This window comes from Lycium ferocissimum, chromosome 1 (assembly GCF_029784015.1).
Source record: "Lycium ferocissimum isolate CSIRO_LF1 chromosome 1, AGI_CSIRO_Lferr_CH_V1, whole genome shotgun sequence".
Lineage (NCBI taxonomy): Eukaryota > Viridiplantae > Streptophyta > Magnoliopsida > Solanales > Solanaceae > Lycium > Lycium ferocissimum.
This window is the reverse complement of record NC_081342.1, coordinates 60,560,366-60,576,525: the sequence shown is the minus strand read 5'-3', so window position 1 is coordinate 60,576,525 and position 16,160 is coordinate 60,560,366. Positions and strand designations below refer to the sequence as shown.

General features: G+C 33.6%; 2 protein-coding genes across 2 annotated transcripts; both read right to left on the bottom strand.

The window, feature by feature from the left end:
* Positions 1-501: 501 nt before the first annotated feature.
* LOC132030337 (UDP glycosyltransferase 9-like) lies at positions 502-1,304 on the bottom strand. Its single transcript, XM_059419923.1, has one exon. It carries the CDS (start codon positions 1,253-1,255, stop codon positions 539-541), a length of 717 nt encoding a protein of 238 aa, XP_059275906.1. The 5' UTR covers positions 1,256-1,304; the 3' UTR covers positions 502-538.
* Positions 1,305-7,779: 6,475 nt separating this feature from the next.
* Positions 7,780-13,686, bottom strand: LOC132056556 (integrin-linked protein kinase 1-like). The gene is made up of 11 exons (XM_059448820.1): positions 13,014-13,686; positions 12,138-12,212; positions 11,958-12,062; positions 11,169-11,254; positions 9,937-10,057; positions 9,587-9,666; positions 9,389-9,451; positions 9,163-9,281; positions 8,883-8,968; positions 8,521-8,642; positions 7,780-7,915 (listed from the first exon to the last, which is right to left on the bottom strand). Exons 1-11 carry the CDS (start codon positions 13,452-13,454, stop codon positions 7,780-7,782), a joined length of 1,434 nt encoding a protein of 477 aa, XP_059304803.1. The 5' UTR covers positions 13,455-13,686.
* Positions 13,687-16,160: the final 2,474 nt, after the last annotated feature.

The window sequence follows — 16,160 nt, the reverse complement described above, 5'->3', positions numbered from 1 at the left end:
TTTTTAATCCCTTGAGCAAGGAGTCTTTCACATAAAAATCTTGTGTCGATTCTCATACTGCACTGCATAAGGGAACTCGTACATGACCAGATCCCTCCATATACTGTGTTTGGTGGACGCATAGCCTGAATCAGTTTTCTCTAGACATTTCTGATTTATCATGTCTTTCCCTACGTATGTATGTCATCGACAGCGTACCATCATAATTTAGATCTTGAGAAAGGGTGTTCTTGATGCAATTTTATCAATTTTCAATTGAGGACGATTTTTTCTTACTCTTTCTGTCTCAATTTATGTGGCACAATTTGAATTTCGTGAATAAAATTTCTTAATTTTGACCGTGAAGACATAGCATCTTTAAAAAAATTTAAAATAAAATTTACATATATGAAAATTGCATAAAAAGTACTATACTCACAATAATTAACAAATTAAAATATTTAAAATAGCATATGAACAAATTGTGGTCAAAGAAAAACTCAAGCTACCACAGAAGGGATGGAGAGAGTAGTTAGGTACTCAATAACACGTGCCTAAGTTAAAGAGACGTGACTTTTGAAATGAATTCTTCTATATTCTTACGAGAACTTCCACCTTCAAACATTGATTGTTTGGCTAAATCTTTCCACTTAAGAGCATTTCTCTTAAACTCCTTTCCTCTTTTCCCATGAACAACTTCATCAATACAAGTACTAATTTCTTCTCTTGTGACAATTTCTTTTTTGTTCAATTTAGGTCGTACTCCAACTTTCCACACATCTTCAATAAACTTTGCATGAGTCATTTGGTCAACAAATTGTGGTATAGCTATCATTGGCACCCCCATACTTAATGCTTCGAGAGTAGAATTCCATCCACAATGTGTCAAGAAACATGCAATTGCCTTATGATTCAAAATATCAAGTTGATTGCACCACTTCACAATAAGACCTTTTTCTAATGACTCTGACTTGAAATCTTTAGGAAGTTTATGTTCTTCAGAATCTCTCACAACCCACAAGAAATATTGATTGATTTCCTTTAAAGCATATGCAAGTTCCTCCATTTGTTCTTGTTCAACTCCAGCAGCGCTCCCAAATGATACGTAAATCACCGAGTTATCGTCTCTCTCGTGTAGCCATTTCATGCAAGATTCATAATCTGGTTTGAATAGATGGATTCGAGAGTCTTCTTTGCCATTATCATTGTGAGTTTTGGTTAAATATGTTGAGGGAATCAAAGGTCCTATTGTCTTGATTGGCCATTTGCTTGCCATCCACTTTACCACCTAGCAATATGTGCAGAAAGAAGATTTATTTATTTATAAATTGTTTTGTGTTACAAAACTATATTATTGCTCCACATACATGAGTTCTTTTTTAGGAAGGTGCTAATTTTTTTACTTGTTATTAGTATTTTGCTTGGAGTTTATTTTACTGAAATCCAGGGGCAGCTCAACGGATCTCGTGGCCTAAGGCGAAATCATATTGAGAGGCCGTTAAATTTATTCTATAAAATTTATAGACTAACAAAAAAAATTGCCTTCTTAACAACAAATAAATTTAAGGTAAAAAGAATAGCAAATTTAAGAAAAATAGGAAGAAGAGAACAAAGAATAAAGTGGTGGATTTTCTGATGTTGAGGTCCAAACTCAAAGTGAAAATTTTGATTTGGCTATCATCACAGACAAGAAAAAGAAATGAACATATATAACGTAATAGTTTATGTTTTGAGCATTGGATGCCAAAAATACTTACACCTTCTGATCAATTTTAACGATAAGTGTAGTTCATTCTATTAATTAAGTAGCATTCATGGGTGAATATCAATAAATTGTAAATAACCTAATATATTAAATTACACTAAAATAAAATCCGTTTGTGAATGTTTTTTTGTCCATGCAGTTTCAAATAAGATTTTAAAAGAAATTCATTATGTTGTCTATATAACTTAATTCCTATATAAAAAGGATAAAATTAAAATTGATGAGTAAAGAAAATATACAAATTAATGTGTGAAGAAAATTATCATAATTTATGAACTTATTGATATAGACTAACCTTAATCAAATAACAAAAAATATACTTTAACAATTTATTTATAATAATTATTTATATAAATTATATAGTATGTAATGATAATAATAATAGTTTTTTTTAAAAAAAATTGGGGCCTTCAAAATGTTGGGGGCCTAAGGCAACGACCTAAGTGGCTTAGCCTTAGAGCCGCCCATGACACAATCAGGTCATTAATGTATAATTACAAGAACATTTCCATGATAAGCATTAACTGACAATTTGATAAAAATGATAGCTAACATGCTATATCTTGTTATTTTACGTATAATAATGATGTAAAAAGATCTTGACACTATCGGTGTATATAACTTAAATATTTTTCTGTCCATTTACTAAATATTAGCCCATTTTAATCTGCGGGTGACCTTTTAAAAGGCTGGTTAACCCCGTTAAAAAAATTGTGTACGTTTGCTAGGAATTCCTTCCCCCCCTTCTCTCCATTTTTTTTATATGTGTACTAGAAAACTGAAGACTCATTACTTATTTGTGATTATTTCCGATTGGTTGTCGAAATTTTTTGAAGAACACCATTGTTGGGTCTATTGACGTCTAAAAGTTTGTGTTGAATCTAACAATTGAAAATTCTTGCCGACTAGCACTAAAGGCTGAATTAACAAATTAAATTTGGAATATTTGGAGTTGATTTGGAACAATTTGAAGCAAAACTATGTTGCCGGAATTTCTACACAACAAGATGGTGATGGTCTGGATGTCTGGCAAAATCCTAACGAATTGCCAGAATTTTCAGCCACATACACAGAAAAGATCCTCCTCTTCCGGTTGGTCAAATGTGTCACATAAATTGAAACGAAAATCGTTTAAAATTAAGTTAAATTACCTCCTCTTCCAGCTTGTCAAATGTGTTAAACAATGCCCAATCTACCTCCTGGATATTAGAGAACTGATTAAGAAGAAGCAGCATAACATCTTTTGAATAATCCTTAAAGTATGAAAATGAAGGCAAATCTTTAGTTCCCATCAATGGAAAATTAGGCACTGATGAAACTAAAGAATCATCATTGTTCATTGTTCCTAGCATCATATGATAATAAACAGCAGTAACAGAACAAGATTGAGTGAAAAATGAAACTCCAAATAAACCATATTCTTTGGCTATATCCAAAGCCCATGGAATAACAGAATCATATAAAAGAACATTCACAGCTTGGCTAGAATTTCTTTTTTCCTCAATAATTTCAACCAAGCTAGGGGAAACTTTTGATTGGAATTGTTTAAAAAATGCCACGACACTATTATCTTGAATATTGCTTTCTTCAGTGCCATCAGAAATTGTTTCAATGTTAATTAAACTGTTGGCTGGAGCATATTCCATGGATTTGGTGATAGTATTTGTAAGAAGTAGGGTGATTTTGATGCCATAATTTGTGGCTAAAATTGTACAGAATTGTAACATGGGATTTATGTGGCCTTGTCCTGGTAATGGGATGGCTAGAACATGAGCTTTTTTTGGAAAAACTTCTTGTATTGTTCCCATATTTTGTTTCTTGATTCCTTAAAATCCCTTTCCCACATATGTTTGAAAAATGTGACACATTGAAGTGGAAATTTATAAGGGAGAGAAAGCATAAGAAAACGTTAAAGTGTCGATACTGAAAATTGCAAAAACAGAGAACGAAAACCAAAAATTGAACAATTTGGACAATTAATGACTAAGAATTCAATGGCTTTGGACTTGGTTATTTTCGCTCTATATTGTCTTTGGCAAGGATAGTCACAAATTACAAGGAAACCAGCTAAGACTTTTCTCCTTGTTTCTGTTATGAAGATTCTAACAAGAATATGAGTAGAAGGTCAATTTTGAAAATATATGATCTTCTTTTATTCTTTCCATTCCTGACGAATCCACAGAATAAAGTAGTACCCTACATAACAGCACAATACTTTTGGATAATTGATCTAAGTTTACAAAATAGCCAACAAATGTATAGGTTTTGTATATTTATACTTGAATATACATATACTATACATATAATATAGATATAATATACAAATCAGTGCCAGTAATTAAGTTTGGCTGCCGGTACATTTAACCGTTCATATTACTAGGAGTCCACAAACGTTAGTTTCTTATCCTATAACATTGTTCTAACTCTTTCATTTCCTTTCTAGAATTTCTGGCTGCTGACAGCTAATAGTCATTTAGCCTTTCACTTGAGCTATCCTTCAAGGTAGAGATATATTTGTTGATGATACATGCTGTATTGGCTTGGTGATAGGACTTACTGTAACACCTCGTATCTTAGAACTCATGTTAGACTCGTAACGTTAGAGTTTTAGAGAAAATTTGAAAGTTTGTACGTATTACGAAAGTGGTTGACCAGCCTATTTATTTCTAAGACCCGTGACTCCTTTATTAGTTGATAATTTGAGAAAACTTAAAACATGAAAGTTGTAGCCCTTTGGAATAGCTTTCCAACGGTATCTTATGGAGCTCAACGGGCTCTTGTCCTAAGAGTTATGCCTGTTTTACTATCCTTTGGTCGGAGCAGAATTTTCGATTTTGAGTTACGTTTTTAGCCTTTTTCCTACTCAAATTGGGACTCCTTATTTTATAATTGTATGAAATAAAAACGTCCCTAACACTATTCTAAACACTAAGAGACTATTCTTTTTCTCTCTACCTCCATCCCTAAAGAACCTGGACACTTCAATCTTGCAAGAAACTCATTCTTGAAATCAAGAAACTTTCAAGAATTTAGTTTCCTAAGGTTTCCTCCAAGGTAAATATTTTAATGAAGAACCTTTGTATTCTACAAGATTTATCATTTATAAAGATTAGAATAAATCCATCCATCCGGTTACCCTATAAAAATCAAGATTTGTAAAAAGTTGGAGAAAACTCTAGTATTTTTCTATTGAGTTTCATTCCGACCAGCCATATTAATTTAGTGTTTCCCGATAATCTAACCGTTGGATCAAGCCCAAATTTTAACTGAGTGTTCATAACACATAAGTCTAAAATATGAACGGTGGAGATTGGATTTTCGGTAACAGTACCCTTTGAGCCACGAACAGTAGCTACGAAAATCAGTGAAAATCCTCTCAAGGTTTCCAAATTCAAAGCTTTTGGAATTCTTCTTCAAAGATTCAGACTTTTCTTCAAGTTTTGGAGCGATTAAGGTATGTAGAGTTACTATCTACGTGTGGGAACATCATTATTCTTCCCACGCCTCAAAATCCATAAATTATGATTCTCTGCGAAAACTAGGGTTTCTATACCATGTTCATGATATCCCTAGGTCCATGTCCATGATTATATTATGTATGAATTGTTATAATTCCATCATTGAGTTCTTAATATTTCTTTATGATTATTAAGAATCGTCCAGTAATCCATGAAAGCCCATATATCTCATTCCATGGGTTCATGCATGCTAGTTTATGATATAGTATGCTATTTTCAAGAAAATACTATACATGTTTTACAAGTTCATGCCAGCAAGCTATAATTCATGATATCCATGTACAAGCAAGTTATATTCATGAAAACCATGGGCGAAAGAAGTGCCACTTATTTTACATGTTCAAGTTTTGGGAGTTGCTTTAATTGCGGATAAGGCTTCGGATAGCCCGAAACTACGTAGCACTTAGTAGGATGAGGATCGCTCCACCCATGTCCCGGACGATCTCTCATAATGATCGGATCCTTTCATATTTTATTAAATCTCATGTTCCCCTGGCAAGGACCGAGTGTTCGCGGGCGGGACGCAAGCACCGATCATGGATCGGTTATAAGTTATTGCTCTCCCTACTTATGATATTTTTACTCATGCTTTATATATATATATATATATATATATATATACCCATGCTCATGTTCATGTCCAGGTTTTCAGTTTCACTTTCAGTTCTTATCATGTTATTCCATATCCCATGTTATTTCTTTCAGTTGCTTTACATACCAGTACATTCAATGTGCTGACGTCCCCTTTCTATTGCCCGGGGGCCTGCATTTCACGATGCAGGTATTGATTGACAGGACAGCAGATTTGCTCATTAGGACATTGCTCGTATCAGCTTTTGGTGAGCCCCATCTCATTCGGGGTTGTGTCTTTACTTCTATTTATGTCAGTTATGCATTTAAGGTATGCCGAGGGCCTTGTCCCGGTGAAGAAGGTTTACATGATTCGTGTCGAGGTTTCATAGACTAGTCAGTTGTCATGTTCAGTTGAGTTGGCCTTAATGGCTACATTACCATAATTCCGCATTCAAAATATAATAATAATAATATTTTCAGACTTATGATTATTGAACTTCATGTTTTCACAATTCATGCATGTTTACTTTATATTCCGCATCAGTTCATGTCCCATGTAGACTCAGCAAGTCATGTGGTTCGCTCGGTCATATGCAGCAAGGCACCGAGTGCCGTGTTATGCCCAGGCCATAATTCGGGGCGTGACACTTACTCAGGTTGAACTTCAGATTAAGGAACTGAAATTCTGGATTCTAAAGTGAAGGAAACCATAAACTAAGGAAAATTAAATTCAATGGGGAAAGTCAGATCAGTAATTACTCACTTCTTTTGGTTTTTTATGTGTAGGTAGCAGAAGTGCAGGAGATAATATAGACGAACAGAAAAGGCTAAAAGTGATACATTTATACAATAGTTGCAGAATGAATTCTCGTCAGTTCGCTTAACATATCAAACAAGAAAAATATAGGATAATATCTTTCCTTTTTCCTTATACAGCCAGATACAAGTTGGTCCAGTGGAAGCTTATAAATAGACTAAGAAAGAAGCTTAAGAGATGATATATCAGAGTTCCAGCTTACTCAAACTAGAAGAAGCACTGTGCCTGAAGTTTCAATTCTTATTCCGATCACTCACACCCTGCGATCTTCCTTTATTTGGTCCAACAACACGATCAACGATTCTTGCAAAGACTGCACAAGGCTTACTATGATATCATAATCTGCCACACATCCACATTATATCGAATAGTCACAAGAATCTTGTGGCAATATTCTCCACCGGATCTTAGCTTTTTCCAAGGTCAACGTAATTTGTTGCACTCTATAACCTGCACCAAGAAATTCATCTAAGGATGTTCCTACGATGGAAAACCAATCTTGTAATATACCTTAAATGTCTCATCACAAGGTAATGCACTCAGTAAAAAAATGGTAAAAGAAAATAATCAAGACGAATGTGCAAAAGTGAACTAAAATATGAAGTTTGAAGTTGTTCAGCCAAAGTTTAATTTTGGCAGAACTTCTATACAGAACTAGTACACTTTATATTTCAATGGGTGACTGGTTTGATAAAGTAAGACGACATAGTATGCTGGAGTAATAATTAAGAAAATAAATGTGTACTCTCTCTAACAACTTAAACTTTTAGACCAGATTATCATACATTTCAACTAGCAGAACAAACTTTCTGTTGTCGGGTTTCTTGAAAGTCAAAAGCTGCTTTGGTCTACAACTTCATAAGCTCGTTATATAGTTCACTGGTCGCCACTCAAGTCAGTTATGCTTTGCACATGGATATGTTGTTACAATTTAAATTAAAAACAGAAAAACTGGAAGTGTGTGAGAATGTAAAAATTCTAATGCTTGAAACACCGGGTGGAAGCAATTTCAATTCTTGCAGAAGTTATCCACAGTGCTAAATCTTTTCTTCTTGGTCCAAGGACCTTTGAATATTGTAAACAACTGAAAAAAGATTCATATTACGCAAAATAGTGCAGTGGAAGCATTACCAGGGAAGCTTTAGAGTATCTTTCAACCATCCGTGTTTTGAGCAGTTTGCAACAATTTTATTCATGCGCACAATGATCTCCGAAAATGTTGGCCGTATAAAAGAATCCGGATGCCAACATTCTTCAATCAACCTAGACATTCAGCAAATTTAGTAAAAGAAACACGAAAATCATCACTGAACTTATCCTAAAGTAATAAGATCAACAAAAGTATTTTAGATAGACAGAGCCTTGCAAAATTATGGTGGGGGAAGAAGGCCTGATTATGCACAATCTTCTTGTTATATTCTTTAAGATTGGTAAAATATAAGGAAATCTAAAATAAGGTAATGCACATTTGTAAAGTTGGATATTTTATCATCAGATGGATGGACAGAGGAAAATAAATCATCGTCCACTTAGAAATGCCAAGATCTTCAAAGAGCTCTGGTAGGAAAAGAACGTCAAATCGGAGAATGCAAGTTTAAAGACAAACGATAACACATAATACTGGACTAAGCAGCCAGATAGAAGAAACCAAAGAAAGTTGCACATTACTTCTGTAAAACACAACAGCTAACAACAATCGTTTTCTGAATCCTTTCACAAAGAAGTCATATCCGTTAGAACGGTTACGACTATGACATGGAACATCTGCTGCATTAGTACGTGATGTTGCTACTCTATAACTGCATACATACTGCAAATGACCAGATTGCATTCAAGAATTAAAAATAAAAATGAATAGCTGCGCTTACTCTTTAAGGTCCGGCAGATACTTAGATTTTGACTTGAATGATGGTCTTTTACCCTCTTTGCACATCAACCTAGCAGCCTCTTCAGGTGACTTAGGATGAAACGGTAGTATTCCCTCAATCATCTGAAGCATACAGAACACAATATTTGAGGAAGACTGATCATTCATGTTTTAAGTGTGCCAGCAAAGTGGAAAAACAAGGAATCTACAATAGTTCTGATATGGTAGGAAAAATTGACTAGATTTTAAAAAAAAAACCATATAAGAAAAGAAGAATGTTAAAATTTACTTCATAAAACACATGTCCCTGTTAGCTAAAAGAAATGCAGCCATAAGTTAAATGATATGAAATTGAATCTTTACCTCATAAATTAGAACTCCAAAAGCATATACATCCACACTTCTATCAAAAATTTCGTCCTTATAAATCTCAGGTGCTATATAGGGACCTACAAGTGACAAGAAAGAGAATGCTGTAGTCAATAGGTATTGTAGTTACAACTGCTCGTCTCATGAAATAAGAACACACTTAAGTCCATCACCTGAATTTTGAAGTGGTCACTAATTATCAAACTAGAAGGCTCTTTTTTTGTCTATTATTAGACTGTGATTAAACTGTATGTGCTTGAATTTAAATGCTTACTTGCACGGTCAATGGCTTGAGGTTGCAGCAACTTTGCTTTGTCAGGTGAAATGTTTGACAATCTAATCAAACCAAATCCTGCAACTTTCAATAGACCACCATTGTCCAGCAAAATATTTCTGGCACCTTACAAAAATTACAAACATTAAAAGAAGTACATATTGGGACGATTACATTGAAATGGTCATTTAATATATGAGAATCATGAAGCATTTAGTTTTCTTACTTTGGCATTAGAAGACAATGGATGATTGGGTCCGGTTTACATTCATGAAGATAATTCATTCCCCTGAAAATAAGTTCATATGACGGAAACAGGATGCAACCAAAGAAATTAGAACATCTTATCAGCATACACATAAAAGATCTCAGATGTACTAATAGAGATTTTGTTTTCGGTAAGTATGAAAGAGATCAGACTTGCCTGGCAATATCCAGAGCGAATCTTAGAACCTTAGAAGGAGATAGACGTCCCTTCTTCTGAAGATAGCTACGTAGGTCACCCTGAAAAATCAAGAATACATGAATACATTACCCATTGGAAAGCTAAGCCAAGAAACAATAGAGCGCATAAAATTGATAAGAACGAAAATACATCAGGAGAGAACTCACAGCACAAAATTGAATGTTCTTTTCATGTAGGAGCTGATTGAATACTTCTCAATATTTTGTATGCATAATAACATACAATATTGACAATAGCGTATAGATGGATATGAGTGAAGAAGGGAATTGGGGGGAGGGGGGTGAGATGGAAAAATAGAGAGAGCTTACACTTGGATGATACTCTAGTACTATCATCATTGGTATATTTTGTGTAACAGCTCCAACAAACTGAACCACATTAGGATGCCGTACTTTCTCCAACAAAGTTAATTCATGCTTGAAAGAATTTCTGCATGTCAAGGAAATGGAATTAAGGCGATCTTAGCATCAAGAATAAAAACAGTTCACGGAAAAATAAGAATTGACAATCCTAAATAACAACAAATTGATTTGTTGAAATGAGAAGCCAAAAGAACATAATGAAGGAAAAGAAGGTTCTGCTAGGAGAAAAATGTGAATTATGTGCAAACAGCAGCTTTAAGCATTCGATCTCAACTTCAAAATACTCTCCCCACTTACCAAAAGTTCTCATCAATAATTAAGACAAAGATACACCTCACAAGATAATCTAAAAGATCTAATAATCTTGAAGTAAAACTAAAGTTCTGTCCCCTCAGGAATCAAGGCACTTGGAAATAAAGCATCTCCCCTGAATCACTTCAATGACTGAGCGAAAATTTGCGGCAATCGCACAAGTGAAGATTATAAAGTTTTTTAATTTAGACAGGCACCAGAAAAAAAGATATAGGTATCAGTTTCCCTTCGAAGAACCCTGACAACCACAGCAAGTGGTAGTAACTTAGGATGCACAATTATGCATCGTAAGTTAGGATGAAAGAAGTAAACTGCGCGAGGACGCTACCACAAACAACAGATGTGAGCATCGACTTATTATGTATTATACTACAAACCAAGGTAGAAGAATCCACGTCTCCTTAACTAGGGAGTAGAAAATTGCAAAGAAGCTTATACAATTTTGCATTCATAAATTCTGGTTTCAGAGAAATGTTAGGATGAAATTGGGGGAAAAGCCTAACAAGAAGGCCTCCAGAAGGACCAGGTGTGATCCTCAACTTATTCCATATTACTACAAATTAAAGTTCAACATCCGTCAACTCAATCTTCCAGAGAGGAAATATATAAACCGTTGTTTTCTTCAAAATCTGACAAGGCAACCTAAGCTGCATAAATCATCCACCAAAGCTGCACAACTAATTCAATATCCAGATCAATGTATCATGACAAAGCTTGCTAGTCACAGCTAATCAGGCAACACGGTTACTAGTTGAAGTCCAAAATACGCATGTCCCTCTGATAAAGCATATTTCTAAATCCAATAACAGAAATGTGGCCTATGGTCAAGAATTAGGAGATCAAAAGAAAATACACTGACAACATACATCGTTTCAGGGTCTGCATAGCTATCCTTGTCAAGTATCTTGACAGAAACTTTTGTCCCATTCCATTTAGCAACTTGATACGAACCCTGTTGAAGGCCAAAAAAAGAGTCGCAGCAAAGTTGTTAAGAGAAGATTGAAGAAGAATTAGTGCGAAATCAAGCACAAATTGCTTCCGGGGGGGGGGGGGGGGTAAGTCAGTGCAGATGTCTCATAGCTTTCTTCAGGAAGCAAAGCAGGAAATAAAATGTTCAAAAGTTTGCAAAAGTTGAAAATTTAAGGTTAGGCCTCCTATGAGGTAATGTTGATTTTTGTTAATCTTAACTTGTTGCCAAATGAACTACAGTTGGTGACATAATTGAATTAAGAAGTTTCACCAATTCAGCAAACTGAAAATATAGAAGTATACCTAAAATTTAGAGTTACGACAAAGTACTCACTGCAATCATCACAAGTTCAAGAGGAGAACTAAAACTGATTTCAGATAAATTTGTGCCAAGATGATCTCCTGGTTATGGATAGATATGGACCGAGCATAGTAGCAGTAGTCAATCTTTTCTATAGAAACATCGGAGCACTGTCCATTTCAATTTTGTTTCACGGAAGAAGGTTGTATCTTTGAATATCGGTTCTAACGTAGTGTATAGTTCTCCTAGTGAAGATCAAAGAGCTAACTAGTATAACTTTTGAATTTTGCTTATGCTGACTGCAAACCTGGCATTTTAATGCTTTCATCATTTACCAAAACTGAAACATCCCAATGCTTATTTTGAAAACATAGAGAGACCTTACCTTCGAGATTCCATCCCGTTTCCGGATTTGAAGCTCCAGTGGATTTAGTTCGTATTCTGGAACTTCTCGAGGATTTGCTACAGTCATTGGTGTGTTTCTGAGTTTCTAGCAACGTGACAAATACTCAGCGCCATAATATCATAAAGCTCACTTTAACCAGAAAATTATCTTCCCACTTACCGGGACTTTGGCCCCCCGGGCCTTTAAGATATTGTAAACTTCATTGTTTCCATAGTATTTCGCATCAGCTGCAGCCTGCCATAATAATAAAGGAAGTTCAAGGGCCCTTATAAATAGTATATTACCCAAATGCGAAAAAGATGAATAAAAAAATAAAGAGATACATAGTAGTCTGTAAATGTCACAAGTTTGCATTTTTCGATATCACCAAAGCCATTTGAACCCTTTAGATTCTATAAGACCTAAGTAAGTTCTTTCTTATCTTCTGTCACTTAAATTTTCTTCTTTATCTAATCCTTCTAATGATTCTTCACAAATTACAGAAGAAATTCGCAGCAGAACTGTTTCCCAGACAAACCAACATTCATTCACAATATCTTCACAGTTTATCCAAAAACTTAGCTAAAAGTTTCTTCAGAATTGTTTACCAGACAAACCAACTTTCATTCACAATATCTTCATAGTTTATCCAAAAACTTGGCTAAAAGTTTCTTCAGAATTGTTTTCCAGACAAACCAACATTCATTCACAATATCTTCACAGTTTTATCCAAAAACTTAGCTAAAGTTTCTTCAGAATTAAAAGTTTAGTTCCAGCTCCCCTCCTTACATATTTTCCCTCGGTAAAATTAGAATTACGATTTCACCATATTTACTTGTACTTAAATTTCAAAAATTATCAGGGATAGCATATCAAGGAGAACAACAAACAACAATAAGAAACATTTGTCATAATTCGGGTTCATTGGCGTAAAATGGGAAAAATAATTACTTTTGTCTCGAACTTCTAAAACGACACATAATCTGAAACTACTATTTTTAAAAATCACGACAAACAATACAATTTTACGAGCCAAAAAAAATCGCGAAAATTTACCGTGCTTCCCCATCGATCACGAGCATCAATATTAGCTTTCCTACTTAACAAAAGCTTAACAACTTCAACATGTCCTTCACAAGCAGCAATGTGCAAAGCAGTTCTTCCATCTAAATCAATACTATTAACATCAACATCATCATTATCAAGCAATTCCTTAACACCATTAGCATCACCTCTACATGCTAAAAACAACAACTGCATGGTCGAATCTAAATTATCTGGTACAGCAACTGTTTCATTTTCGAATGATGGACATCTACGTATTGGATCAAGTGATGATTGTCTTCCAAAACTGAAACGCATGTTGTTGTTTCTTGGATCCATTGAGTTTTGTCTTTTGAAACTGAATTTACCGCTCATTCTTAATGATCCTGTTGAGAATTGACGTGATATTCCTCGTGTTAGACGTGATTTTACGTCCATTTTTGTAACGTTCATCTCACTTTTTACAATTAACTTTTAAACGAAATGAAAAACTATAGTAATAGTTTTATCATCATCAAGAAATGATGAAACATGAAGAGAGAAAGGTTTGAAGGTGAATATTTTTGTTGTGAAAGAATTAAAGAATTAAAATTTGGAATTGATAATTCTGGATTGATAGAATGAATTTGAGAGAGAAAGAGAGAAATTGAAGTTTTTTTTTTTTTTTTTTTTTTTTTTTTTTTTTTCAGGTAGAATGTCCACACAGTTTCCCGGAAAATACGTTACGCTGCTGATGTGGACTTGAGACAAATGGTCCACTTGTTTTCTTTTTTCTTATTGTTAGAAAATTAAGTCGATCCATTTCATGTGAGTCAACAGTTTTTTTTTTGTTCCTTTTTTTTTTTTGTATGTCGATCCATTTCATGTGAGTCAACAGTTTTTTTTGTTCTTCTTTTTTTAGTATGTCGACCATGAAATTAAACTCAAAAAATGATTTTATTTACTTTATTTGTCAATTTTCCATGTTACTTTTACCGATCTAATGTAAAAATGGGCACATACTAAAATTATATTTGTAATGAGGCGCCAGAAGATCGATCTCTCCCCGTGTGAAAGACTTTTACCAATATAAACTATCCGTCTGTCTCAAAATAAGTGTCGTTTTATCTCATTTCACGTCCATTAAAAAAAAATACATAAGGTATAAATTATTAAGTTACCCCTATTTATTAGATGTTTTTTTTTTAGAATTGAACACTATTAAGAACTTATTTAATATAATGTATAATTAGAAACAATTACTATTTTTTGTCTTAAATTTCTAAAGCAATACTTATTTTGGAACAAACTTTTTTTACTAAAACGATACTTATTTTGGAATGGAGGGAATACTAATGAGGCGCCACAAAATCGATCTCTCCTCGTGTGGAAAATCTTCAACGAATATCACTTAACTAAAATAGAAAAAGCATCCCCCTCCTCGCTCCACATACAAAATAAAACTAAAAATTCCTCTTTCTTTTTTCTTATACATTTTGCCGCAAGGTTACAATTTCAAAAGTATATCTTAACTCTCAAGGTAAAAGATTCATCTATGTTTCTACAATTTCTTGGGTTAGAAATATAAACTTTTATTTATTATTATTAGAAAGAAAAATGTTCAAATTTATTATTGTCCTAAATAAAAAATGAGCAATTTTGCAATTGGCTACTTTGAATATCACCCCACTGTTTCATTTTGTCATTGATCTCTAAAGGTACTCATATTTGAGAGTAATTTTAAATCACATCATCAAAAGTTGAGGAGTACATGTAAACCTTTTTCTTCGAAAAAAATGGACATATGAAGTTCACTCATTTCTTGTTGAAGCTCGATTAATGGTAAGAAAAAAAAAAGAGGCAATTTGCTAACGACAAGGTATGATTTTATTTTATTTTTAAATTTGTTTTTATTACATGGGGATAGGAGGAAGGGAAAATGGGGAAGGGATTACAGCGTGGGGATTAGAACCCTCACGAACAAGGTGAAAATACGGGTAGCTCAACCAATCGAAATGCATTGCCCAGATCACTGTATTTAATGAATTAGGAGTAATAAAATTGAGCAATTATAGATAGGATGAATTTTTTTTATTATTAATAATAATATTTTATTATGGATATTGTCGTCGTTGTCATCTACGGATCATGTTGAATGGTCTACAACGTATTGCTTCAATGTAGATCATAAAAGCTGGCTTAAGTCGTGGAGTTGTATTCTCCAGCTAAGATGTTGTTGCAGTCACCTTGCAAGTTGAAATTGTCAAACATGCTTATTAGATGTTGACTTCAAGAATCATAAATATCCTTTAATTTACAGATAATCCCAAGGTTCCATACCCCTATAATGATGCCGACCTTTATTACCATTTGTTAGATCTCTAGTTACATTAATGAAATAGAAAAGCATTTTTAAACAAGATGAAACCATCAAATATTTCTTTTGGTTGAAATTTGAAATCTCACTTTTGTTTGACTAAGCACCGTTTCATTTAACGATTTGATTCTTTTAGTTATAATTTGACATTTTCGATATCAGTTCCTATGTCATGAATTACCATAAAAAGTATAAGTTAAATTTATTTTCAAGTTTAAAAGCTTTGGTTTTTTCCAACGAAATAAAAAGGAAATGATATCACACTAAAAGAGTAACTATTTACCTAAAGCTATGTAATATTGCAAAACATTTATGCTACTAGAATAATGTATTATTTAATTGTTACGTATTTTCGTATATTGCCAATATCAATTTAATAAATTAAAGACGATACTCCCTCCATTTCAAATAAATGAATTTCTAACACATTTTTTATTAACCAAAATAAATGAATTTTGTAAAGTCGAAAAATGTATTAATTAAATTTTTCAAAATTACCCTTCTCTCTAATGGTTTTTTCAACCCCCAACTTTAACTATTTCAAGTTGTTTAAAAAGTTTGGAGAAAGTACAAATTAACTTTTGATTAATGTCGTTAATTAACTTTGTTAAGGGGTATGCCATTCCCATTTACTTTTGGAACGGAGGGAGTATAAACTTTCAGTAAGACATTGAAATTAGACATGTTTATATTAATCTTGATCTAATCATTCTTAGCTAATAACTCCATACTTGATTCGATCTTTGATCCTCTTCCATAAGGGAAAAAACAAAAAGAGAGATTAAACGTGGAATCAAATGAAA

What these genes read in the sequence shown, in the direction of transcription:
- LOC132030337 (XM_059419923.1), bottom strand. Translation starts at nt 1,255, where the DNA reads ATGGCAAGCAAATGGCCAATCAAGACAATAGGACCTTTGATTCCCTCA.
- LOC132056556 (XM_059448820.1), bottom strand. Translation starts at nt 13,454, where the DNA reads ATGAACGTTACAAAAATGGACGTAAAATCACGTCTAACACGAGGAATA. An exon ending in TCAAGCCATTGACCGTGCAA is followed by an intron (nt 8,969 to 9,162) that starts GTAAGCATTTAA and finishes TGTCACTTGTAG; the next exon opens with GTCCCTATATAGCACCTGAG. An exon ending in TTGGAGTTCTAATTTATGAG is followed by an intron (nt 8,643 to 8,882) that starts GTAAAGATTCAA and finishes TGTATGCTTCAG; the next exon opens with ATGATTGAGGGAATACTACC.